This window comes from Cylas formicarius, unplaced genomic scaffold, assembly GCF_029955315.1.
Source record: "Cylas formicarius isolate icCylForm1 unplaced genomic scaffold, icCylForm1.1 PGA_scaffold_9__14_contigs__length_23061073, whole genome shotgun sequence".
Classification (NCBI taxonomy): Eukaryota; Metazoa; Arthropoda; class Insecta; order Coleoptera; family Brentidae; genus Cylas; species Cylas formicarius.
Genome location: NW_026844365.1, coordinates 15,288,631 through 15,316,457, shown reverse-complemented (window position 1 = coordinate 15,316,457; position 27,827 = coordinate 15,288,631). Strand labels below are relative to the sequence as shown.

Genomic DNA, 27,827 nt, shown 5'->3' with positions numbered 1-27,827 from the left:
TAATTTCCAAACGTTCGTTTCCCGATCGCCCATTTTATTTTCATCCCGTCTTGGATGTCGCGAGATACCGATGCTAATCAAAAATTTATATTCGACGGCCCAGTCCCCTCTATTCGTCGTTATTTAAATTTTAAATCTCCGGGTAAAAGACTTAATCGAGTAAAACTGAACGTAACGAATTGCGCGCTGAGGTGAAGCGAGAGGGCGGTAGAAACCTGGGCGTCTTGCGCGAAGTTACTAATTATTAGTAATTATTGAGCAATGAAGCTATTTTTGAGAAAAGAATATTTGTTGAAATTTCTAAGACTGTTACGAAGAACATTCAATGTCCGATTCTACGTCTAAACATAAGAAAAATAGTTTCTATAAACCTATAAAATTTATGCGGGTTATTGCTAGTGTCGTTGCTCTCTTTAAATTGAAAACTAAGTTCTAATGTTAGTTTGTTCTTTAATAATAAAAATTGTGGACGTTACAATGATGATAAACACAGATAAATTTAATAAAAAAAAAGGCTAAAACTGCAAACTGCAAAACTGTTTCTGCATTTATTAAAAACCACAATTCAAAATTACCTTAAAAATATATTTTTGTGCCAGGAAATTTCTACAGTATATGTGTTTCCATAATACTTACGCTGCCTTTTACAGTCATAGCCTCTCTTTGGCTACTTAAAATATAGTCTTATATGGGACCAATATATGACTCTCGCAGAGGGACGAAAGTACTTCTGGGTTCCATACTTGGAGGTCGGAGTGGTGCAGAACCAGAGTATTCCTACTACTAATGATCAACAAAAAGTAGTATAAGATCTATCAATTCTATCCATTATTAAGATAATAAAGTAATTTAACTCAGAAATATTGACCAGATATGCTTAAACATAGCTTAGATTTCGATAGTTCAAGATATATTCTCTTCTGTACATTATCAGACACTATTTAAAATAAGATACTGAAAAATATATAATACATAGATTAGTCAAACGATGTAACCTACGCAGAATTGTGGTTTAGAAATATGATATTATTGCAGATGGTACAATCAGGCAGGTCTGGAGCCCAGTTTGATAATACCAGGGCCAAGAACAAGACAGCTGGGGCCAGTGCTTGCCATCGAAGCTGTCACAGCCGAGGATGGTAAGTACGAAACACATTTAAAATCACATGAAATTTCGGCAAAATATTCCGTTGTTTAAAATTAGAAAAAAATATCTGTTTTGCGTTTTCTAGGGACAAAGGGATTAAAATAATAAATTAAAAATCATTACAATGATAGTTACATGAAATTAAACCTTCTATGTTAAGTTTTAGCTTCTTACGGTGAAAAGATTCAGAAAAGGAATTAATAATGGTTCATTTAAATCAATCTGAAATTTTTCTACAAAACACAATATATTTTAAATTATTACTTATTTTATTCTATATTATTGATTTAGTGAAATATCTGAGATGGAACTGAAAATTTCTAATCCTCGATTGGTTGATTTTAATCCAAAAATGAGTAACCTAACCGACGTAGTAGTTACTGGCATCAATTCTAATCCTAGAAAAGCCGATAATTCTTCAGTTGGGTGTATTTATCTCTCCTTAAAAGTAACAAGCCGATAGAAGTCCGAAGATAGTCCTAAATCGAATTTGGGAGTTGCAAAAAGGCGATTTCCTTTTCTTTTAATCGCTTTTTCAGTGGAGATAACAAAGACGTATCAGAGAACCACTCTTATCGGAAAATACATCCTCGGATTAAGCGCCGACACCTTACGGTTCAGGAAAACCTGACAGTTAATTTTCATTCCGGTTTTCCGACCCAAATAGTATAGCATCAACATGTAAAACACAAAGTTTTCTTACAAAAAACATGCTTTTTGCAAAATTGATATAATAATGAAGACTACAAGCTGAATAAGCCGTTTTATGGCATGGTAACCATACTGTTTGATGCATTCTGTTATCAAAAACTTTCGTGCTTTAAGAAGGGGAAAAAAGTATTTCTGTGTCAAAGCGTTCAGTAAAGTAAAATTAAATGCAAAACTAAGAAATTCAAAAAGAAGTCGCAAAAGACAAGAAGAAATATAACGAAAATAACAAATAGAAAACAATTTTATTTTACAGCAGTAAAAACAAAAACAGTGATGCTAATCTTATCTCTGATATAATTCGAGAAATAGAATAACATAATGTATTAATAACTTTCAGTTAATTTTTTGCATTCTTTTTTTTTGGAAGCCAAATATTTAACCGATACGCAAAAAGATGTACATTTTAGAATGTCTTATGAATCTTTATACACAAATACACCTATTAATCATAGTATGAAGGCAATTAAAATTCAAAAACTGCAAACAATCAACAACAACTATCTAAGTGACTTCAAGAAGTTCAAAATATAAATTGCTCCATGCGTTCGGACTAAAATAGAAGAAGAACTTCAATTTGATTTCAGAAGAACTTACTGCGAGTTATTTGCGACTAATCAAAAATCGAAGAAAAAGAAAAAACTTGTTTTTATCTGTGTTAGAGGCTATATAGTAGCTACTTCTTAATGGAGGATGATTGTGTGAAAAATTGTTTGACAAAAGCTCGATGATCTCGCGCAATAAATAATGTACTCGTTTCGTGAAAGAAGTTTTCGATCTAGAGGCGTTCTTCCAGTCTCGCGCCAATTGTCGTTAAAAGAAAGACCAATATAATTCTTTGACAAAAAACAAGACGCTCGTTATTCCTTGTTGTTAAGTTAAATTTCCCGCAGCATCGAGCAGTCCTTTGTAACCTTAAATCCTGCAGCCAAGTTTCCGCACTTGTTTCACACCAACGTTTATTTTTGTTCCGATAAGTATCTCTGTTACACCTCATTAAAAGGCTGCATTTCTATACAGGTCAATACTCGTGTCGGAAATCTCGTAATTTTTGAGGTCTCTTCAAAAATTCAAAATTACTAAAAGTATGTATTGCAGCCTTGAGCTTGCTTTTTCTGTTTCTCATTTATCAATATATATATTTTTATTTTATTTATAATTTATTTCAAAACTGAGCTGAGAGTTGGTAGTCTTTTTTTATTGTTCTTGATTTACGACAGAGATTGGTTAGGGATAAAGTTTTTTTTTGAATACCAAAATTTTCTCTTATTATTTTATTGAATAAAAAAAACAAAATTATTGGTTAGACTGGCAAATCTAAATATTCTAAACTAAAAAAAATTACAATTTAAGGTAGCAAAAATTTTAAGAGACTATTGTACACAATCAAACGCTCCCGAGAATTGCGTTACAAGTAAAGCCGTATAGTTCACATTTACATTTTGAAAATGCTGTATGTGGAATGGTATAAAAAGAGATGAAAAAGATTTTATACCCACCCCCTTGTTTTGCAGGATGCAAACACGCAAACACGGAAAGCAAGCAACAAATAATTGCGCAATCAAATTGTAGCATTACTCTCGACATAAAAAAGACCATCTAAATGTGGGGGCGTCCCGCATAAGTAACACGATAATCGTTTAATGGCGCCGATAAATTTTACAGGTGGCGTTTACAGATGTTCGGCGACGAACGCGGGCGGCGAGGCCACAGCCGAAATGCGCCTAATAGTTTCCACCCCATTGCACGTGGAGATTTCACCCCCCTTGCTCAGCGTTCACATGGGCGGCAGCGCGGAATACAGGTAAAAGCGTCGCGCGGAACGCGATTACGATAGAAACATAAAGGGGAGTTACCCAAAATACAAAATTTAATAAAAACTGCTAAAATTGTACGAAAATTGTGTGTAACTCGCTCGGTGAAAAAAAAATCAGGAAAAAAACTAACAAAAGAATAGAAAATAATACAAATAATTACTAGAATGAGCTAAAAGAAAACCTTCTATGACCTGCCTAGTGAGTAAATGTCTATAAAAATAAAAATAATTTAGAGCCAGTGATTTTCATTCTCTGGCTTAAATAGATATATTTTAAAATCTTCAAAACATTATTTGATTGTTCCTGTTTGACGTCTTCACGTTCAAATTTTTGTTGAAAGCATAAAGCAGAAGCAAAAACATCGCCTATTGCCTTTATATCATTTGGTGATTGGGTGATGGACTATAGGAATACCACTAATTAAATCATGTTATTGCGCCATGTGTAATTCTCGCTCCTATAAGGTTTGAGGTTATGTAGCTCCCGAACTCTCTTTGCTTATCTACTTCAGTACTAAGAGATATAAATATTATACTATTAAAATTAAATATTTGTGGAATTTTCGAATAACGTATAGTTTACATTAAAATGATATGCATAAATGCTTATTTTTTATTAGATGCGTCGTATCTGCCCAAAGCGGCGGCCCACATCTCGTGACGTGGTACAAAGATGGACGCCAACTGCCAAGTACGGGAAGGGGATCAAGCGAAACGTTGATCGTCAACAACGTGGGCAGGGAGGACAGGGGCATGTACCAGTGTGTGGTTAGACGAGCGGAGGGGGATACTGCGCAGGCTGCTGCTGAGTTGCAGCTCGGAGGTAGAGAAAATAATTTTTAAAAATGCTTTCGTTTGGTTAGAATTAAAGGGTATAAAGTAATCAAAACAATACAAAGTTTTCAACACTAAAATTAAAAGTAAGGTGCGAATGTCCTTATCTGCACTCCCTCTAGGATCTCTGAGGTCAGCAATTTCGAATACAAAATCAAACTTGGAAACTTGAAAATTTTCTGCAATTGTTAACATTAAAACTCTTTGGTCTATTGAACAAAATGCAATCAAATTGCACCATGAAGGAAAACCAGATTTACCAATAAAAAAACCTTGAGAACCGAAACGATCATTAGTAATATTCCATGGTAGTCACAAGCGCCGGCCTTAAACGTGTAATTAAAATTAACAACGGCTCGAAAAGCGATGCCAAGAAAGTTAGAATTTATTTGTAATACCATGGGGCTTACTATTAAAATACGGTAAGCGAGTTTATGGCATTGCGCGCCTGAAAGCCGCAACCCGACGAGCTCTTTTGATTCGGTTAATAAAATAAACCGGATGGATTTAAATGCATTCCGGACTCATTTGAATAGATTTGGAATTAATCCGTCCTTTCAGATATCTTCTGTTAGTTTGAGAGCACTACGTAAATTTTAGTGGAATTAAAAAGTTGAAAACAAATTTTCTAAAGTATAATTTCTTTCTACTAAGTGCCAAAGAAGATGTTTATTTTTGTTTATAAATAGATCACATATTTACAAATACTATAAGGGAAATAGTTACATTCAGTGAAAAATAATATAAAAACCAGATGGGATACTTTTTATAAAACTTCTGGATTAGCCCTGCATCGGTTCTTGTTGAGTCGAACTATCTAAGGTTTTGCCAATCATCCTGTTGGCTTCTTCGGAGATTGACTGAAACTGGCTCGCTTATATATTGTCTGAGGGCGGCGGAGCTAAATGAGGGGCATAAACACCTTCCCGGATGACTGATTCCCTTATTGATGACAGATAGTCGCAGTTAAGATTGTTAGGTTGCTTATAGATTTCTATAGACCCTCGGATTTTTCGTTGGTAGAAGAATTGATTACATGCAAGAATTTTAGTTTTATCGAAGAAAATTTTACTTCTGCTTTCGTGATTATGTTAGGCAAGTACTGATGAATTTATTTGTATTAGTCTTAAGGCTCTTTCATGTTCCTGGAGCTTAGTTGGTATTTTTCGTCCGGTCTCTCCAATGACAGATCGAAGATGTTGAGAGATTTTTGGACAAGTGGTAAATCTGGTTTTGACATTATATTCCTTTAGAACTTTTGATTTGTGGTCAGTGATGATTTGAATATAAGGAAGGAAAACCGTGGCAAGCGTGGGATTGCTTTCGGTTTCAGTGCTACTGGAAGGTTGTGGTGACGTGTATTTTCTGATGGAACTCTTAATATCTATAATGTGGAAATTATTAGAGAGAAGAGCAGAGATAAGGGGTTTTAATTCTGGGTTCAATGGCTCGTGCTAAGATAGTTTTACGACTCGGTAAACAAGAGAGTTGATAACCGATTATTTTTGGGCCGGATTGTGATGTCACGATGCATTAAGGTATCGATCTATTTTCTATTGAAAAGAACAACATATGTTAGAGTGTATTGTGTTTAAATGTCTAATAAAATCTCCTAGGAATTCCTGACCATGAGGCTAAATAACAAAAGTATCATCGACGTAGCGTTTCCATAATTTTGGTCCTAGATGGAAGGTGTCGAGAGCTTTGTTCTCAAAGCCTTCCATAAATATATTCCCGATGACTGGTGATAGTGGAAAACCCATAGCTGTTCCGGGACGTTTGTTCAAAAATTTGACCGTTTTTAGAAGAATATGTTCCAGACCAGCATTTTTCAATTAAAGTGCAAAGCTTTGATGGTGAGAGTTTCAAGAATAGCAGCTTTAGGAAAGAGGGATTCTACGTCAAAACTAACCAGAATAACATGTGTATGTAATGAAATGCTTTTTATTTGTTCAAAGAAGTGAAAGTAATTAAGTACGAACCTGTCAGTTTTCCCCGTAAAGGATTTTAATAAGGAATATTTTGGTAGAGAATATTTTTGGAATACTGGAATTTTAGCGGGGTAATAGATTTTTCGACGGAGTCGGATAGAACACAACCACGAAATCGGACATAAAATTTTATTCCATAAAACTAAAATTCTTGCAAGTAATCATTTATGCCCCTCATTTAGCTCCGCCCCCTCAAACAATATAAAAGCAGTTCCAATCAAGCTCTGACGAAGTCAACAGGATGATTAGCGAAACGTTAGCTAGTTCGACTCAACAAAAACCGACACAGGAATAATCCAGAAGTTTTATAAAAAGTATTACAGTAGCCTGTGGATGTTTGTTTGGAAAATTAACTTGTGGGATATTTTACACCGATGTTTTCACCAGTTTGAAGCACTCGTTCTTTGAACAATGTTATCCAACTTCGATTCAACTATCCCACGCGATTACTTAATGGATTTACCTAACAATATATTTTTTATATCAGATGCTCCTCCAGTGTTGCTGTACAGCTTCATCGAGCAAACCCTGCAGCCAGGTCCAGCGGTGTCCCTAAAGTGTAGTGCATCCGGCAACCCTACACCTCAAATATCTTGGTTGCTAGATGGTTTCTCCTTACCAAGTCACGGAAGGTAAGAAGAAGCTTTTGTAATATTTTTTTGTATCACTGGCGTTTGGATTCTTCTCTACCCACATATAACGGAGGACTGAAAGTTCCGTTTTTTTAGATTTTTCAGATTCAGATTTTTAAACCTAAATGTATACAGTTACCCAAAAAGTAGCAATCTGGTTTGCTTTTTTTATCCACAACTTTCGTGTCACGATTGTCATTTTCTTTTATTTTCAATGCAATGCAATACTAACAACAATAATCATAAACAAATAATTATCAAAACAAATTAATATATAAAAACGTCAATATACAGGTTGCTTTTAAGTACATGACAAATTCGCCAGCCGGTATAGTTCGGGTTTCTGTTAGTTAAATCAATTTCTATTTAAAATTTGAGAAAACTGAAATTACTACTACTGACAAACATTCAGGTAAGCCATTTTATTGCAAGTCGTTTCTTGAACGTTACGAAGAAATTTCATAAAATATAATTACGAATGGTACCTTAAAAGAAAACCGACGAAACATGAATGAAAGGGAAGCCCCCAGTCTCGGTGCTTTGACTGTTTTAATTTATAATATGACGTGACCTTTTTGATCGAGTGTACCATAATTCGTCTTAATAGCGCGAAATGTCAAAGCATGAACGCAGGCTTTCTGGCGATAAAGGAGAGTAGATTAACTAAAAACATAAGGTACTCTTTTTCTATTATATATTATAAGAAACCTTAAAACTTAATTTTACTGATGAAAATGTTCTCATTCCTTGATCGATTTTTATTAATAAACCTATTATAGACGACGAATAGAACTACGTCATTATTTAACAGAGTCGAGGATAATGAAAAAGGCAAAAATCAGGAAAGTGTATATAATATACAAGGTTACTTGAAAGTGAAAACCACTTTAAACAAACAAATTTGTAACGCTTGACAGCTCTGTCGAATATCCCCCTTGATCAACCGCATAAAAGTTTATGATCGATTATCGCGCCCTATAATTTTTATCTCCCCCTCTGAACATGGAATTGGTGGATATTTTCGGAACTTGCATACCATTCGCGCGTTAAAATTCCGAGATTCCTCTCGACAAAAAAAATAAGCCAGCGTATAAAACAAATGCACTCTTCCAACAGGGACGCGAGTAAGTTAGGCGTAAGGGACGCAGCTCTGTGGCTCTAATATATTTTCAGGAATGAATGAGATCAAAACCAAATCAAAATTTTGTGGAGTTTTTAACTGTAAGGTAATAGTATATTATGCAACAAGTGCGGTAAACACCATTTGACTCACGAGTTTAATAAACAAGTGAATTAAAAAGTTTACCGAACGTGTTGCATACTATACTTTTTCTACGACCGTTACTTTTTCGGTACATTTTCGCAAAACAACGCGAATACATTCACTGACATGACCGTCAGAATTGACAAACGTCAAAATTCAAGACGTGGGAAATGGAATGGAACTAACGCGGTGAAGTGACGATTCCCGCACGTTAGATAGGTATGTAATTAGGCATTTTACGGAGGGGAGTAGAAAAAAAAGTTAACACATCTTTATTCCGGTTGCGCTATTACTTAGAGATTAATACTTTTGCAAATAAAATAAAAGTTATGGATAATTTATTCTTCTAGACCAATTACGATTCCAATTACGGTTGCACAAGTCAGGCTAAAATTAAAAGCAAATCAGTTGGATGAATCTTGGTCGAGTGGCATTCTCAGACCAACGATAAGGTTACCTTCCTCAAGTGGTATGGAAATGTAAAGATATGTAGTGACCAAAATCAGTCTTTTTATTGTTAGTACTATTTAGAACACTTACAAAAGTGCTTAAAAGTCGAAATTGAGATGGTGTAAAGATGCTTTAAAAGTAGCGGAACATTATGGACAAATTTAAAAACTTTTTTTTAATACTCTTTAAAAACTAATTAGTTGGGAATCTTCCTTTTAGATCTAACCAAATACCATTGCCGCTAGCAGTAAAAGCGCGATTGACGGATAAAAACCGGGTCGCATCTTTTCATTCCGAACGTTCCCCGCGAAACTGACTTACATTTTCGAGCAATACGAGCCTGTGTGCATAAAACTGACGTCAAAAGTAATTTCCACGTAAGCGTAACGTGACAAAAACCCACTTTAATATTCTCCGGTCTCGTCGTGTCGAATTTTACGATGTTGTAAAATGAAAGGCCACCCTGCAGAACTCGATCCGCCGACCCTTGCAGGCTGGTAGCGATATGCAGTTTTCTAAGACGGCACCAGATATTAGAATAATCGCAATAAGTGGTGAGTTCTCTAAATTATACTGAGTAACTACGTCTTTTACAAACACTGTGTGCCAATGAAAAGCTATACAGGGTGTTAAAAAAGTGCTGGACTGGAGAGTTCTCATCCAAAAAAAAAAGTTTAAATAAATGTGGATACGTAGTGGTAAATATTTTTATAAAAAAAATCCAGTCGCCATACGCAGCACTAATGGCAATGTGTCTATCCAGTTCTCAAAGCGACTTTCACCTATTCAACATCAACTAGTCACCTGTGTGCAGTACTTTTTCTGGAAACTATTTTTGGTACATATTCTCACGTCCGGATGTTTGATTACTCAATGTTTATGTGTCGAAGTCAAGATGGAAAGCATTGGGAATATTTGTTGTTCGTGTCTAGGGAAATATAGAGCATATTATTGGCAAAGATATTATAAAGATATTATTGGAAAATTAGGGTATATGAGCCATAGGCGGGATACAACAGTGCATGCTCACTGAGCTAAACGACAGAACACTAGGTCCGATGGCAGTCATATTCAAGCTCACTTAAACCGAAAAAATACTCCATTATATTTCAACTATAACAATAACAACAATAACCTTAAAGACATCAAGCTCTATAGACAATATATTTGTAAATTGTGATTTTGTACCTTGCTTAGTATTAGATACATTTATCTCGGACCATACAGCACAGAAAATTGAATTTCTATTAAAACCGTAGGACGAAAAGCCCCATTATGTGAGAATTTTCTCAAAACGAAAATAAACAAAAATTTTGGAGTGTACATCTGAACAGAATTGGAATGATTTATGTAAGATTCGAGAACAAAACGTTAATGGACGATGGTCTAATTTTTTAAATGCTTTTGGTAGATCTTTCAATTATTATTTTCCGTTGAAGTTGATAAATAAAAGAAAAAAGCACTCTCATAGAAATAGCCAGCGAGTTCAAGATGTTAAAATTAAAATAAACATTTTACTTGTACTCTCTAGACATTATGCTTACTTTAAATCGCAATATAACCAAACAAAAAAAGAACACGACAAACTCTTAAAAACGTCCAGAGCTGAAGAATACAGATAGAAGATTGAATGTTCGGATTATAAAACAAAATGTATGTGGTCAATTGGCAATGACATTTTAAATAAAAACAACAATCGTAATTGTCAAATGCTAGGTAGGTAGGTTATAGTCAGTATCTGTTATCAGTTATACCAGATCTAATCAAAGAATCAGAGCCAAACAATTCAGTTCTAAAATATCAGTTAACAACCAAACAATGTTCCTCAGATCGGTGTCACCAGATGAAGTTACTGAAATAACTAATAAAATAAAGAATAATCACGGTAGTGGTTATGACGAAATATCTACAAGCATAGTTAAATTATAAGTGCCCTATATTAACATTGTTCTTAGTCATTTATTAAACAACAGCTTCAAATATGGAATTTTTCCAGATCAATTAAAAACAGCTGTATTCAAGCCATTATATTAGAAGGGTGACCAGGAAGAAATGGATAATTATAGACCAATCAGTCTTCTCCCTGGTTTTTCAAAAATATTTGAAGTAGCAGTATGTGGTAGATTTCGTCATTGACTGTAACTTGTAACTGTAACGCCTGGCAAATTCACTGAAACTGCACTTTACTAAAACAAAATCTTACTAATACATATCGAAAATGACGGTATGTCACTTGGCATTTTTTTGGATTTGTCTCTATATTGGATCTACTCCTAAAAAAATTAGAATTGTATGGTGTCCAAGGACAAGTGCTCGAACTGTTTAGATCCTATTTATCGAATAGAAACCGTCTGCCAAAGTTATGAAAAATGGACGCCCTCACTACTCAGAATCTAAAGAGAGCCTATATGGTATCGCACAAGGCAGTATGCTAGGACCAATTCTATTTATAATATGTGTGTTATGCAGACGGCACAAACTTACTTGTGGGAGGTACAGATATTACTCAGGTTCTGAACAATGGTAGTAAATTTGGAAAAGCCGACAATTGGTTTAAAGAAAACAAATTAATTTTAAATAAAGATAAGTCACACGCCATTTTGTTTCGAATAAAACAGTCTAAATTGCATAAACCACCCTATTTCGAATATGAAAAGCATATTATTAATATAGTTGAGAGTGTAGATGAATTTGTGGACTGGAATGGGAATGCATATTGATAGTTTAAAAAACGGTTAAATTCTGTTTGTTATGGAATTGGACTAGTTAGAAGGTTTATGCACCACAATACAACAAAAATTTTATATTTTGCCCATTTTGAAATATGGAATTATTTTTTGGGTAGGCCACAGCGAAGTACAAAGATTATTTGTAGTTCAGAAAAGAGTTATAAGGCTAATTAAAAAGATGAAGTGTGGAGATAGTTGTCCAGGAATTTTTCAGATGGAAGGTTTAATGACATTATACGGTGTCTATATTTATGCGTCACTCATTTTCTTTTTAAAAACCTGGAATATTTCGAACTGCATGTATCATCTCATACGTACAACACTAGAATGCGAAATGTAAATTACCCAATACATAGATTAACTCTAACTGATAAGAGTTAATATTATATGTGTAGAAGATTTTATAAGAATTTAAAAGAAATAAATAATTTAGAAAGATTTAAAAGACATTTTAAAGACACTTCTGATAAAATTAGAACCCAACTCAATAAAAGACTATTTTGAGAAAATGATATAAGAATTTTTAATTGTATAGTATCTCAAGGTATTAGACCCTATTTCCGTTGTGCTTGTGTATTTTGTAATATACTAACACAATTGGAAATAAAGATGATGATGATTATTATTACTTTTATTATTAAAGTATAATCTATACGTTTAACTTTGTAAAATTAATCAAAACTTTTAAAAATTAAAAAATATCTTCTTGGAACTCAATAATTTCGGTATCTCCTGTCTCCTTCTCTCTTTATTTAAAACTAACGAACGTATTCTAAGCTCTGCGTAGCATATTTAATTTTTTTTATTTGATTCTTTTTTTTTCTGGTTCTATGGGTAATTTGGTCTACATTAAATTGAGGCTTGAACAGTCTGGCTTTGCTGGATGCCTGCATTTTATTTAGACTTAAAAGTGGTACCATCTAATATTTTGTAATGTAGTAATATGTATATTTGCATATTATTATTACTAAATTTTCAATGTCACAGTAGTTTGGCAAAAGGACAAGCCCAGGAAGACCATCGGAAATCTTTGATGATGACACAAAATATGGAATTCAAAGTTGCCTTTTTCTATTTTTAATAGGAAATATTAGAATTTTGGTGGAGCTTGAACGAGAGGACTGTATTAAGTAGAAAACCACAAACCACAAAAAGAAATAGCAAAACAACTTGCAAATCATCCTCTACCGTTAGAAGAAACATCATCTTGGTCTTGGGCAAAAACAAGAATTTGTCAAGTGGCTCACCAGCAAAGAGATAATGGATTTGCAGATAACATAATATAAAAAATATGTTATGTAATGACATTAATTCTAATGTGATAAAAATTTTTTCGCAAGCCAATGCGCGTTTTTCTGTGGTGTTCAAATTAATGCCCCCTAGATGTCCATAACTTTTCATCCAGAAATAAATTTCACAAACTAACCTGCAATTTGCTCAATTCTCTTTGTAAACAGCGGCCTTCATTCACTTCATTTGCTTCTTTTCCTAAAAATTCGAAATGTAAACCTCCTCAACATTATCGGATGTTGGCAACAGCATATGTGTGGCCTATATTTAACTAGCAGCTATATGGATTAAACCAACGTAAATTCTGATCAATAAAGCGAACTTGCCGAAGATCTCGCAAAAGGACAAATTGAATCGGCGTCTAAGAGTTCGTCCCCAATCGACACATCATCCCTATGGAGGTAACGGTTAATGAATTGCAGGACGAAAGAAGCGTGAAATGTTTCAACAATCGGGGGAAAATGGAACTGGAGCGTGTAATTTCTGACCCAGTGGTCCCGTTGTATAGGGAGGAAGAAGGCACGTGTAGGGGGCACTTATATTAATGAAAGGGGATGAGATGTTGGGGTGCGATTATGAGGGTCCGATTAGTGTTCATCCTGTTTGACAAGGACAAACTAAGCCAGGGTATTTTACACTATGTGGGAACTTCTCGCTTTCATTTCTACGGTGCGGGGCGACAAATTTGTGGGATATTAAAACAGTTTTAAATATTAAATCATATCTATAGAAATAATTTCAGAAGTAAGTCAATTAACCCTCCAGGTTGACTTCTCAATGAGCAACATCGATCAGTTTACAAAATTCGATGTAAAGAAATGTTATCAAAATGACGGAATATTATTTTTGTTTAATACGTTATAGAATGTATTTTTCCATTTGCTACTCATAGTTTTTTATATTTAATTATTTATGGTAACATGGTAAAATTGGCTTGTCAAAAAAAGATATTGTTATAAAAGGTATATTGTGAAGTGAAGTAAATATAATAAACGGTGGTAAAATAATATCTAGTTTAGATTTAAGGAACAAGGACGACATAAATGAAATATAGAGTCTCTGTTATAAAGTTAATTGACTTACTAATTAAATAATGATTATCAGGATCCGTTTTATCATATTTAAATAAGGCATTCAAAGCGGAATGCTTCCAGAAAGACTTAAAATGAGTAGGCCTACGAGGACCGAAGATAAAAAGTAATGAATGAATGAAGTATACGCCAATTTCTCATCCTTGAAAATGTGGTTAAAATACCAATGAATTAATTCACATCCGGAAAATTCAATTACGAAAAAGTACTACTATGTCTGCTACCTTTGATTTTGTAAATTATTTGGCAAACGTCTTAGGCTAAAAAAAGTGGTAAATGCTCCAATGCTCCAAGAATTTTTTGAAACTGCAGTTACTAAAAGTGCTAATACTGCTGGATAAAACGTTCACCATATAAAGCAATGTTTGGTGCGGATTTGAACATTGGTTTATTAGATTAAAACATGTCTAAAGAGCCTCTTGAAGGAATTAATACTGAAGAAGAGCTGTTGGATATAGAAAATACTGTGGATGGAAGTTACATGAACTAAATAAAAATATAACAGGTCGTAGTGAAGAAATTAAAGAAATGCACATTGACGAGAAGAATAAAGGAGTTAAAATTATACAGAACAAAAATTCTAAAGATATTGCCGAAACGATTCGGAAATAATTAAAATACCCTATTGGACAGAAGCAGTTGAAGTTGACCGAAATACTTTAATTCAAGTAATTGAAGTTCACGAAGGAAAGGACTTGCAGAATAATAATGGTAGTGTTGAAGAAATCTTTGAAGTAAGGGAAGATGGAAATGCTACCAGCGAATTTTTAAATCATGGGTGCCTTCTTCAGACGTTAGTTAGTAAGAATTGTGATATTTGCATAAAGCAGTTCAGTATTTTGGATAATAGACCAGAAGCTAAAAATTGTTTTGAAAAACAATCAGAAAAACTGAAGCGTATGTCAGATGACAAATTCCCATCTTGCTACGTAGGTGAAACTGTCAGAGTGCATATTCCAGATTTAGATAGAGGTCGGTGTGACTTTAATAATGACAAAACGGCACTATTCGTGAAAAATACTATAGAAGTCAATTTGCTGTGTGTAAAAGAAAGTTAGTTCCATTAGAATTGTTGTCAAGTGAAAAAAAAAAACATTAAGAGAAATTGCAAAAAAGCAGTCAGTTTCGGAGGGACAGGGATACCAAAAATGTAATTGCAATCTTGTTTCAATTAGTCATATGTAATAAAAGTAGGAATAATAATCATTGAATTAGGTGGCTTTTACTTCATGAAAATCCATTTATCAAAATAAATAAGAACTAAAAGTTCAGATTTTCACGAAATTATATATTATGACATGACAATTGTTTCGACAACACCGTGTCTTTATCAAATGTAATTTTTACAAACTACCTGCTACTATATATACCGAAAAATGACCATAAAACCTTAATTAATGTTGTTGCGAGAATTTAAGTTCAATAAAGGAGAGGTATTTAAATCTAATTGATCGTTAAGCAATACATTTGAATGTCTCATTTTGTTAATCTCCATGGCTTCCAATAAATTTAATTTTCTACTTTTTGTGGCTGTGTGTAATATATCAAAATTGTCGTCAAAAATGTGTTTTTTTTTGTGTTTAAGTGTGTAGCATAATTTGAATCTAGACTATTGTTTTTAAACGCTCTTATATGCTCGTTAATGCGTTTCTTGAAGGATCTACCTGTTTGTCCAATATAAATTTTAGGATAAGATCCACATTTCAACCTGTAGACACCTGATTTTTGAGATTTTGGACATTTCAATTTATTTTTTTAAAAATATTTTCCTATTGTGTTGTTAGTTCTGAAAGCTATTTTTAACCCACATTTTGACAAATGTTTTGAAACTTTTCCGCTAGGTTCTCCTATGTATGTAATTGTTTTAAATTGTTCGTGTTCTGTATTTGGTTTCGGATAAATAGAGTTTACTGTTGTCTGTATTTGTTTTTTATTTATAATTTTATCTATAATGGACGGATTGTAGCCGTTGTTCAGTGCTATTTGTTTAATTATATTAAGTTCTTTGTTGTAATTTTCTGTTGAGAGTGGCGTATTAAGAAGTCTGTGTATCAAAGAGTTAAATGCAGCCATTTTGTGTGTATAAGGGTGATGTGAGCTGTTATGGATGACTATGTCCGTGTGTGAAGGTTTATGACAATAGACAATAGAATTTTTTAATTCTTTGATTTGTGTGTCAATTATATTTTTCCCTTACCGAAAGTTCGGTTGATTCCTTGGCAAAAATTATTGTTTTTTGGCCTACAATACCTAGGAGAAGATGGGCGAGGATTCAGCCATATAACAACCTTTTTCTCAAGATTTTTAGAATACAGTTAAAGTGGAACTATCGAAGATATAAAAACGCTAGGATCTTCTGCTTCCATTTCAACGAACCGTTGCTTATAAGTTAAATACCCTAAACTCCCATCAAAACCCCACTTCGAAACCAAAGTTAAATCACGTAGAACTTCTGATTCTCCTCTTGGAATTTTATTAATCGCTGAACTGTGCGATGTAACAATGCCTGGATCGTTACCTGTGCAGAAATAGGCGTTATCACTATATTTCCTTTGTTTGGGTAACATAATTTTTTGTAAGATGGGAATCTTTCTGGATCTTATGTTCTTATTACGTTGTGATGATGTCAAGTCAATTTAGCTACTAACATTGTCAAAAGTGCTTCTTCTCCAGACATTTGTTTATTAACATAGTGTTTTGTAAATTGAGTGTGTGGTATTCTGAAGCACAGTTAGGTGACCGACCAACTCCTTCTAAGTTCCTCCTGTGTCTCCCACGCTCTTGTTTCAGTAAGCTGTTCTTCTTAAATATAGCATCGTCTCCAGCCACTCTTTATTTTCAATAAGTTTTAACTCTTTTCGACATGCTTAAATCCATTTTTCTTTTAATGGAGAAGTAAAATGAGCAAATCGATTGAGAGAACGTACCTTAGAAACAGGACAATTTAAAAAAAAAATCAAGTTAACTTTCATAAATGCACATTGTTCTTGAGAATTGTTACACCCAAAAGACTTCATTTCATTCCACAATTCCAATACTGTAATACAAAAATAATTTGCGTTTGAACCTAAAAATATAAAATAATAAAAATAAATTATTTACTTGAAAGAAACAAAAGACACTTGCTATCTTTGCGGCAGCATATTTTTATCAGCCCTTCTACGATAACAATTTAGCATAAAAAAACAGAGTCGGCGAAATTTGTAAGTTGGTATGGGTTTCTTCCGAAATATATAATAGTTAGATGTTCATAGCCAACTTGACTTTGTGTGAGGTGAAGATTTGTTTATGTCACTTTCCTAAAAATAATGCTAAACAAAAATAAACTCACAGTAACGAGGAAAATTTTTCCCTCAAACTTGACGTCCTTTTGAACCTAAAAACGTCATCACTCCACCCCGAAAGAGAAAATAACAAAAGAGTTACAGCGAAAATGTAAAATAGTTAAATAGCGATTTTCGCCGGAAGCCAACCATAACATTTTCTCCCGGAAACTCCGGGAACATTATCTCTTTCGCGCATTCGGTCGAAAGTAGGGAAAAATCCTTCTCGCGAGTTTCCCGAGTATAAAATTTATGTACCGCGACTGGAAAAACATAAACAGCAGTGCCGGAGCTTTTTCATTTCGTCCGGCAGCCCGGATTTATTTTCGCGAAATTCGCATCAAAGCGACACGTACGACACGTATACCTACGAAAACCAACTTGTGCACCTTTTAGGGTGTTTAATGAAATGAACACCGTCGGATTTCTGGGTCAAAGCCGATTAGAACTGCGTATACGAGCAGCATACAATGGATTGCTGTGAGAGAGTACGTCGATGTGCAGCGAAACTTCTGAAACTTGTTTACCTGTTTGACCCTTATTACCGTAGAGACGTCATTTAAAAAGTTTAGCTAATAGATAATTAGCTATTCTCCCAACATAATTTCAAAAAACATCAGGTGTAAATTACAAAAGAACATAAAATTTAAAAGATGAATGGGGGGAAAGCAGATGAAAGCATTAGGAACGTGATTAAATAGTGACTTCCACAAAAATAAGACAAGAGCAGAGATCAAGTAGTCCTCAGACTGAGAAAAGATGAATGGACCTTTCAGATGTAAAAGAAGCAATCATCAAATACAAACAACTGGATCCTGTAATGTAGCTTATGTAAAAATCTTTCAACTAATGTGAACTAACTATTCTATGATGGTATACTCGACTCGTTCTAACAAACCACGCATATTTTTAGTTTTGAAAAAAAAAAAACAGAAATTTTGAAAATAGAATTGGTCGAAATGCTACAGCGGTATACAATTTCGGGAAAAAGTCTATACAAAAAAAAAGAAAAACAGGGATAGTGAAGAACGACTCCTAAGATTTCTGATCTAGGTGTTAATTTCGTCCTCAGTTGGGCTGGCCATTAACAGCTACGTGATGTGAAATAAATAGAAAACCTCAATTTTTCATTTAGCTTAAAATGGGTGTTATGGTTTTGAGTGCCATAATAGTTGGAAGAAGGTTACCTCTAATTTTTTAACAAAAACATCATGATATTTTGCAACTTGTCTTGCACTTGCACTTTGTCTTTGCACTTTCAGCAAATGCAAAATCCAATTTTTCAACTAGACAATGGCAGATCATCTACCGCTGCAATTTGGTTGCAACATCTTATATAGGATATACAACGACTACGTCAAAAGGTATGATTATCATGAGACGATCTACCATAGCCAAATGTCGATCATCGGATTTGGAGGATGATATATATATATATATATATATATATATATATATATATATATATATATATATATATATATATATATATATATATATATATATATATATATATATATATATATATATATATATATATATATATATTCGCTCGTTGAACTCCGACTGGAATCCTGCAAATCTTGCATCCGACTGGAATCCTGTCCAGTCGGATGCAGGATTCCAGTCGGAGTTCAACGAGCGAACGGATGATATCCCGGAATATAGTGTCATCACATTTTTCCATCCGTGAATCAATACGTGAGAATATATATATATATATATATATATATATATATATATATATATATATATATATATATATATATATATATATATATATATATATATATATATATATATATATATATATATATATATATATATATATATATATATATATATATATATATATATATATATATATATATATATATATATATATATATATATATATATATATATATATATATATATATATATATATATATATATATATATATATATATCCGCCCACTGCACGAATTACAGCCATTGAATAGTTCTGGTTATGGGCCTTTCAAAAAAGCAATATGCACTGCCTGTGATGCCTGGATGCGAAATCATCCAGGTAAAACCATGACGATTTATGACACACCGAGCATCATAACAGACCTTAGGCTAATATTCAGGCACGGTTTCGAAAGACAGGGATCTTCCCATTCAACCACGCAATTGATTTAGCACCATCATTCGTGACAGACAGGCCAGAGCCAAATGATACAGGATAAATTGCCGCTTCTAATCATAATCACACAATGCGTCCATCTGAACCTGAAAATAGAGCAATTTCTAACACTCAATCACCAGTGTCTTCTCAAAATATTGCGATGCAAGCAGCAAATCTGAAACCAAGCGTTTCTTCTCGTGCTGCTGCTTTTTGTACGGAATTAGAAGCAATTCCGTCCGCAAGTAAACAATCTTTATTCTCGCCTGAAGCATTACGGCCTTTCCCAAAAGCTCCTCCTAGGAAATTAGGAACAAGAGATAGAAAAACACAGATACTCCTGGAAGCAGTAAGAAAAGAATACGAAGAACGACAGAAACAGTTGAAAAAAATCCAATATAAAGGAGAATATAGAAAAGTAGAAAGGTAAAGATAAAGGGAAGAAAAAGAAGACCATTACACCACCTAGTTCATCATTAGATGAAGAAAATTATTTTCTTGTTTGTCTAGAATCATATTCATCAAGTCGATCTCGAGAGAGCTTTATACAATGTCAAGGCGGATGTACATTATAGTCTTACGAAGCTTGTACGGATGGGAATAGATATTACATATGACATAACTGCAGTAAATCTGATTACGATTAAGAAAAAATATTTTTGATGACTTTAGTTTTGAATTCAGGTTTTTCTCACTACGAGTATTGTTGGTTGGTTTAGTTATTCTAAATAGAACCATAGGAAAATATTTTGTTTATTTCTGAGATTTAACTACGTTTATTTCTAAAAAAAATCTAAGCAATGAGTCTGATTAAGTTTAAGGAACAAACTTAACTTCTTCTTATTTTCATAACAAATATATGGTTTGTTGAATATTAATAATTCAAGTGATTGTTTGAGTATTAAAACTGGCTTAAATACTCAAATTGTGTATTCTTTCTGTATGTTGCAATTGCCCCATCACTGTTACAACCGCCCCTGGCATGGGGTCTATTGTAACAGTCGTACACACTTTACAAAATGATTAATTACGGTATAACTATTTTACGTATGCACCTTATGTTGATTTTGGTTTCAAGGTAAATGACAAAGCTTCTATGAAAAATTCTTTAATCGTAGTTTAAAGCCATAGCGTCTGTGTCAAGGGCTATTATGTGAAAATTGTTACAACCGTACCCAGTCTACCCTACTATTGAATCGTTAAAAATCCCTTTCAATAAATTTGTATGAAAATGTCATGGATTCTTATTTATATTTGTCCCCACTACTAACTAACCAAAACTAACCAAACATTAATAAAATATATTTGGATTTACTGGACACTGCAATTTCTGACACATAATATATCAATTATTACAAGGGCGGGAAACGCCGGAACAAGAACCGTCTCCTTGCTTACAGTCCTGAGAGCCGATTGATAGTTACTTTACGAATTACGTTCAGCCGAAAGCCAAGCACAAACTTCTAATTGATTTGCCGTAACGGTCGAGACCGTCTGCGAGTATTGGGAGCGTCGACGTTAGTTCGAAAACTCATAACCCGTCTCAAATGAACTAGAAAATGAACGAGGTCCGCCCCAGCCCCTATCCGCCCCATAATTAAAGCGTTCGAAGCGGATTCTCTCTCACGCCTTTAACTGAGATTTGTCCGTGACGGATTTTATGAGTAAAATGTGTTTGTAAAATATGATGTACAATGGCGACAATCAAATATGAACTTTCTAGTTTGTAAATAATGTCTTTGTTTATGTATACATTTCATTTGCTCTCTGCTAATAAAAATAAACTAAACAGTGGTTCCGTTTCTGTTTTCCTCCGGCAGCTAAACGTAACGAATGGTCCGGGGATCCACACAACGAAATTAACAACACCAAAATCACCTCCACGTTATGTGCTAAGACTTATCTTCATTATACTTTACACAAAAGGGAAAATCTTCAAGGTCTAGCGAACCGCCACCGTCATATGTTTCAGTTTGTTTTCCGGACAACGGGCGATATTTCCTCGTTAGGTGTATGAAGAGGCTCCGCGTGGTAACGCTTCGAGCAATTTGTTTTATTAATTCGAAACTTGGGTTGGATATTCCAGAGAAGATTTTTCAAAAACATAGTCGACGTAGAACTAATTAGGAAGTGGTGGGCTATGGATCACAAGACTCTAAGCTTTTGACTATATAAAATTTAATTCAATCATTTAAAATAATTATCTATTTTTATTTACATTTCCGGATCCAAAAAGAAATGAAACAAGTCAATATGAAAATAAAACATAGCTCGGCAAATGTTTGATTTAGTAATTACATGTAGTAGGGCAGTGTAATAAATCTGTTTGAAATGAGGAAAAAATGCTTATAAATATTTATCAGATACACGGACATGATAAACCAATAAATACAACTTACGAAATTATATATAACATTTTTTTCCTGAATGTTGTTTTTCTCGCCAATTTTGAGTTATTGTCAAGAATAAATAGTCATTAAGGTTATTCAAGAAAGATATCGTTTGTTGTGTTGCTGTTGCTCCAGTTGCAAATATAAAATGAATTATTTAAGACACATCCAAGCACTAATAAGACTTTCTTATTTATGGAAGGGAGAAGAAATCGGACTAACACAACACAGTGAAGTCAAAAGAATAGTTATGAGCAATGAACCAACTCGAAAATTTTGCCGCAAAAAGTGACTTAGAACCAGCTTTGCTATACTACTAACGAATAATTTGTTAACTAAGTATAGTGATTTTTTTATTCCAGATTCGTAATCGGGCAATACGTCACAGTTCATGGAGACGTCATCAGTCACGTGAATATCAGTCACGTAATGGTAGAAGATGGCGGCGAATACACTTGCACTGCCGAAAACAGGGCGGGAAAAAGTTCGCATTCGGCAAGGCTAAACGTTTACGGTCAGTAAATTTTAACATCGCTCTTTATTCTTTATATTTTGCTTTTAATATACACGCTGTCTGATTACTAAACCTAGAGCTTCAGGGGAGACAAGTATTACTAAAAAGGACGCAAGGGGACGAAATTTGATAGGGCGAATTTTGAAATTAACAATTTCTCAAATTAGGCTGTAACATTTATAGAAAACCTGAAAACGTTTGATATGAGGTTCATTGACCTGCTCAGTGGAGTGGATGATTCTTCGGAATTCCACTATTTAAATCACTATTATGTGTTCTGACCAAATAACAGGTCAAAAGACGTCACTTTTTGTTTGTTCAGATCTAAATATGTTTGAGTTACTACTTTTGTCTTAGTTATAAGATCATGAATTTATAGTTGATTTTGTTTAATACATTGGAAATGCGACGTTCAATGCTTTTTCCGTTAAAGTCAACAGAATCAGCACAATATAGTAATTTAACCTAACTCGTATACGTTTAATTTGTTTAGAACTTAGTGAATATTTAACGTAGCACCCTTTATCCCTCAGTGGGTGATAAAAACAGATACAGTGAAAACTCCCTATAGCGAAACTCTGTATACGTAAAACTCTGTATTAAGAACAAAAATTTTTGTACTACTAGGTCTCCATACAAAGCTATTTATTAATTCACTCTGTATAACGAGTTTCTCACTCTCTATACCTAAAGAAAAAAGGCCACATCAGGTATCAAAGTAAGGAATGTAGGCCGACTTGTAATTAATAGAGCCTCTTACCTTCTCAGAATTCCGTGATAATCTAATTACCGAGAACCTGGTCGTTCTAAGTGTTTTTGTTGTAATAAACGATCATGTTAATGTTAATGAGAAAAGAAAAGTGATGTGGGACGTCGATACGGACTTACACCTTTGACGGTATCCACGATTTGGAAGTGCAAAGAAAAAATCATTCGGGCTGAAGCGGCAGGCAGTTCTACTAAAAAACTAAGAAAGCCAAAATTTTAAGATTTGGATCTGGCAATGTAGCAGTGGTTCCAACAGCAACTTACTAACAATTCACTCTCTGGACGTATCGTAAAACTAAAAGCAGAAAAGTTTGCTGAACAGCTTGGCATTATCGATTTCAAGGCTTCGGAAGGATGACTGGGGAGGTTCAAACAAGGACATAATATAAATTATGGACAGTTAAGTGGCGAAGTCCGTTATGTCGACAGAAACGTCACTGGAGAAGACGTGGCCAAAACTAGCAGAAAAGTACCCTGCTGACGACATTTTTAATGCTGACGAAACTGGTATTTTTTTCAAAATGACGCCAGATAAAAGTCTCAAATTTCGAAGCAAAAAGTGTGTGGGTGGAAAACTTTCTAAAGAACGTATAACAGTGTTAGTAACTGCCAATACGAGTGGGAGAGAAAAAAGAAAGCTAGTCGTGATTGGAAAATCAACGAACCCACGATGTTTTAAGAACATCAAGCATTTGCCGGTCACTTACAAGGCAAACATTTCTTCATGGATGACATCCAAATTTTTGAAGAGGAGATACGGAAATGGGATGCGGGGAGGAAAATATTACTTCTCTTAGATAACTGCCCTGCGCATCCCGATATTCCAAATGTGCGGAATATTGAATTGCCACTTCTTCCAGCCTTAAGAGTCGATGCAGGAAAACGTTTTAATGGAAATGATCGAGTCAAAAGACAAATTTCCCATTAATATGCTAGATGCAGTCAACTTTATTAGTAAATCTCGGAAAGAGGTGGCAGCAGAAACAATTCAATACTTCTATCGTCGAGATAGAATGCGAACAGGACTTGGAAGATCATCAGTCACTAAGCGAGCGGATAAAGCAGTTTCAAACAACAATTACGTTTACAAGTAAGGAGTTGCAAGATTTTGTGGTGATAGATCACGATTTGCCTACAACAGCAGACTTGACAGAGGAAGCCCTATTAAAACGAGCGAGAAAGGGTGAGGAAGAGCACCAAGAGGAAAAATAAGATGAAGAAGTTGATCTGGGACCACCACCAGCGCTATGTTCAGTTAAGCTGCTAGAGAAATTTGTTATGTATCATGGGAAAGATGACCCTCTCGAAGAAATGCTGAAAACACAACTAAAAATATTCAAAAGAAAATGACCTATTATTTGAAACATTAAATGTAGTTTCGAAAGTTTTTTTCATTTTGTCAACAAGTTTTCTGACCTTCAATACATAAATGTGTAATAAAAAAATAAATGTAAATAAAGCTGCTCATCAGTCATAAAAATTGTGGTTAAAATTTTAAGCAAACAATACATGGTAATGGCAATATGACCAATCGCACCTTGCTGAGCATGCGCATTAAAAATTGGTTTTTAAAGCGCCATTTTGAAAGTGTTGGTTCCTGTAGTGTCTAACATTGCCAAAAAGGTACATGTGCATCGACATAATATAAAATTTCTGCATTAAAGCTAAATTAAAACATATGTAGCAATCGCAGAACTCCTTCTGTCATCACTTGATATATTTGGTTGTCTACCGTCTGGGTCACGTAGGCAGTCTTATTATGTGGTACTTAAATAAGAGGAGTACATTGATGGCCTGAGAAAATAAAAGATGTTGACAAAGTATCAACCTATTAATAATCAGAAATCAAAAAGGGTGTTGTATGGTTGACTATAACGCGTCTTTTTGACGCCGCATAGATAAACGACAAAAGCCGTAAAACATTTTTACGACTAATTCGTGACTTATGAACCGTAAAAAGGGCATTAATCCTGAAGGCAATTAGGCGTGCCCTCTGTCGCCAAATACATTCGGTCGAATGATTTTCGTCCAATTACGAACCGCGTCGCTCGATTCGGGGGGCCGTAAAACCCCTCGGTTGATATTGACCCCTGAACTCGTCCCCACCCCACCTCCAACCACCATAATATAAACGTTTTTACTACATAATTGCTGTGGGGGAAAACGACCGGTGTTAGATCTGGGATTGAAGCTGCAGGATACCACTTTTTGGTTGAGTAGGGTTCGATTTGCTATCAATATGGCATGCGAAAGTTCGCAACGCTGGCCTCTACTTTTTATGATTTGAAATTTTTCAAGATTTATAGATAAGCTTCCAGTTTGACTGTAAGATACAAATCTGCTATCAACCCAAGCAGTGAAACATAAAGTAACACTTAAAATGTACATGACTGCAAGTGCATGGTTGGAAACAACTAGAAATTAAGATTACCCAGTAGGGATTGTCGTATGATAAACGAAATAATAATGGATTAATTTTTACAAACTATTTCCTTAAGATACAAGCAAACTAAGCATACTTTCAGAAAAAAATACAACAACCATGAATCGTGACTCGTGTCGTTTTGTAACCCGTGTCGCAGAATACGAGCAACAATTCAACGCAAACGCTTAGCTAAGCCTAACCAACTATTTCTAATGCTAATTCTAATACAAAAGTTCCTAGGCACTCTCTGATCCGAACAAATTCAAATGTTTCCTCCAAATCTGACTCAGAACCGGCTCTACTATACTACTCATCTACCGATATTTTTGTTTACCTGTCAGAACTGTATGAATACGGAAACTGATGCAATAGTACTTGATCGAATTCCAAAAAATCGAATCTAAATTTTTTCAGTTTTTTTGTAAATATAAAAGAGACTGTCAGTGAGGACATTCGTTGACTCTGAATAGTAATTTGACTCAAATAAGTGCCTAATTTCCTTTGGTTTCATTAGTATGCTTCAACTTTAAGTTTCGTCATGTTTACCAAACCTCACTCGAAAGTGTTTTAATTGCAGGCCTTCCCTACATACGACTCATTCCCAAAGTGACAGCGGTCGCCGGAGAGGAGCTCAAACTTAAGTGTCCGGTGGCGGGGTATCCCATAGAGGAAATCCATTGGGAACGGAGCGGTAGCGAGCTGCCCAACGGATTGAGACAAAAAGTGCTACCAGACGGTACCCTGATCATCAATCCGGTACAGAAGAAAGAAGATTCGGGGGTGTACACTTGTTGGGCGAGGAACAAGCAGGGCCACAGCGCCAGACGTAGCGGCGAAGTCAGCGTTATCGGTCAGTATAATCTTGTTTACTTAATTCCTAAAGTGCTTTTTTCCATTTGTTGATATGGACACGCCGTATCGAACGCTGAGTTAAATAAAGCAATTGCGACTGAATGTACTAGTCGTTGGCACTGGCCCCATGAGACAATACGCATTTTGAAGTTTAAATTTTGTTCTTTAAAAACGATTAATAATTAAAAATATATTACGACGCTGACAATAATAAGAATAATAATGAGAAAAGTGAGGAATGAAAATAAATTGTGTAAAAGTTGACTGAATCAAAATAAATTGAATGAAGCAAGGTTGTTGGCTCGTTTATGCAAAAGCGGCATCGCTGGGTGGTTCGAAGATATTTTAGAGGGAAATAGTACGTTTGAGCTATATAGCAGCGCTGTCAGATATTTTTTGGCGTTGAAAGTACACATTACGTGATTATTTGTGTGTCCAATTAAAAAACAGTCACTGGGCAGTGTCGAGGAAATCCAAGCTTTCAAGATAAGACTTTGCAGAGTTCAGTATTTAAAAAGTGCATTCTTGTTCGAAGATCTATTTCAAGATATGCTTTCCGTCAACAGTTTAGTAGGCGTCAGCAACAGATAATGCTATCACTTGTACAGTGCACTTGATAGAAATATTTAAGCAATTGTTTAGTCCACCATTGTATATGAAATGCGTTTTGCAAAGTTTGTTTTAATTTTATTGTAAATTTAGCAAAACATAAATTTGCTAAGAGCACGATTAGCAGGATATAAATGTACAAAAAATGTTTCTTTGGGTTGTAACTCAGAAATGGTAGAATAAAGAAAATTTTATGAAAACCAATGAATTCCGCCTAAAACAATCTATGAAAAATCGTTTTTATCTTCATAATATTACAATATTACACATTCAAAGTTGTGGAACTACCCAAATTTGGGTTGTGCCATCGGTAGTGCAATAATATCAAAGGTTTAAAATTAATCCAATTGTATTTATTCTGAAGATAGCCTATAAGTGACAACAAATTAGGCAAGTGCTCTACAAGGCATCCCATTTTCAACACTTAAAATTCGATTTGAAATACTATTTACTGTTTTTGTGTAACTCTGTGTGAAAATTGAGGGTCACTCTAGGAATTAATATACGGGGATAATTCAAAAAGTTGACATTAGCTAATTTTCAAGATCATGCTTTTGCATTTTTTGAAAACAACTGAAAATTTAGCATTTTCAACAATTCACCTAATTTTTAAAGTGACAAGTGACAATGTCTACCAAAAACTTGTCAGATTTTAATTGCTCATAATAATACCTAGTTAGAGCACGGAAGCCTCGTGAAAAATGAAGACACTACAAAAGAGGATTACCATGATCCTCAAATCCACTTTGTTCTCTGCGTGTTTTACCGATCATACGTTAGCAAATCTATTTCGCATAGGGAACACAATGTAGGATTCTACAAATCTAGTTTTTCGTAAAATAGAATAA

The 27,827-nt window shown here is 34.4% G+C and overlaps 1 protein-coding gene across 6 annotated transcripts in view; it reads left to right on the top strand.

The window, feature by feature from the left end:
* The window catches only part of LOC132707251 (cell adhesion molecule Dscam2), a 312,262-nt gene that overhangs the window by 238,809 nt on the left and 45,626 nt on the right, over positions 1-27,827 (top strand). For all 6 annotated transcript variants that reach the window (XM_060679030.1, XM_060679031.1, XM_060679029.1 and 3 more), the window contains exons 7-12: positions 1,036-1,139; positions 3,521-3,659; positions 4,292-4,494; positions 6,984-7,128; positions 22,174-22,325; positions 26,096-26,368. In XM_060679030.1, the coding sequence (XP_060535013.1) occupies positions 1,036-1,139; positions 3,521-3,659; positions 4,292-4,494; positions 6,984-7,128; positions 22,174-22,325; positions 26,096-26,368 (1,016 nt within the window). The remainder of the gene's footprint in view (positions 1-1,035; positions 1,140-3,520; positions 3,660-4,291; positions 4,495-6,983; positions 7,129-22,173; positions 22,326-26,095; positions 26,369-27,827) is intronic.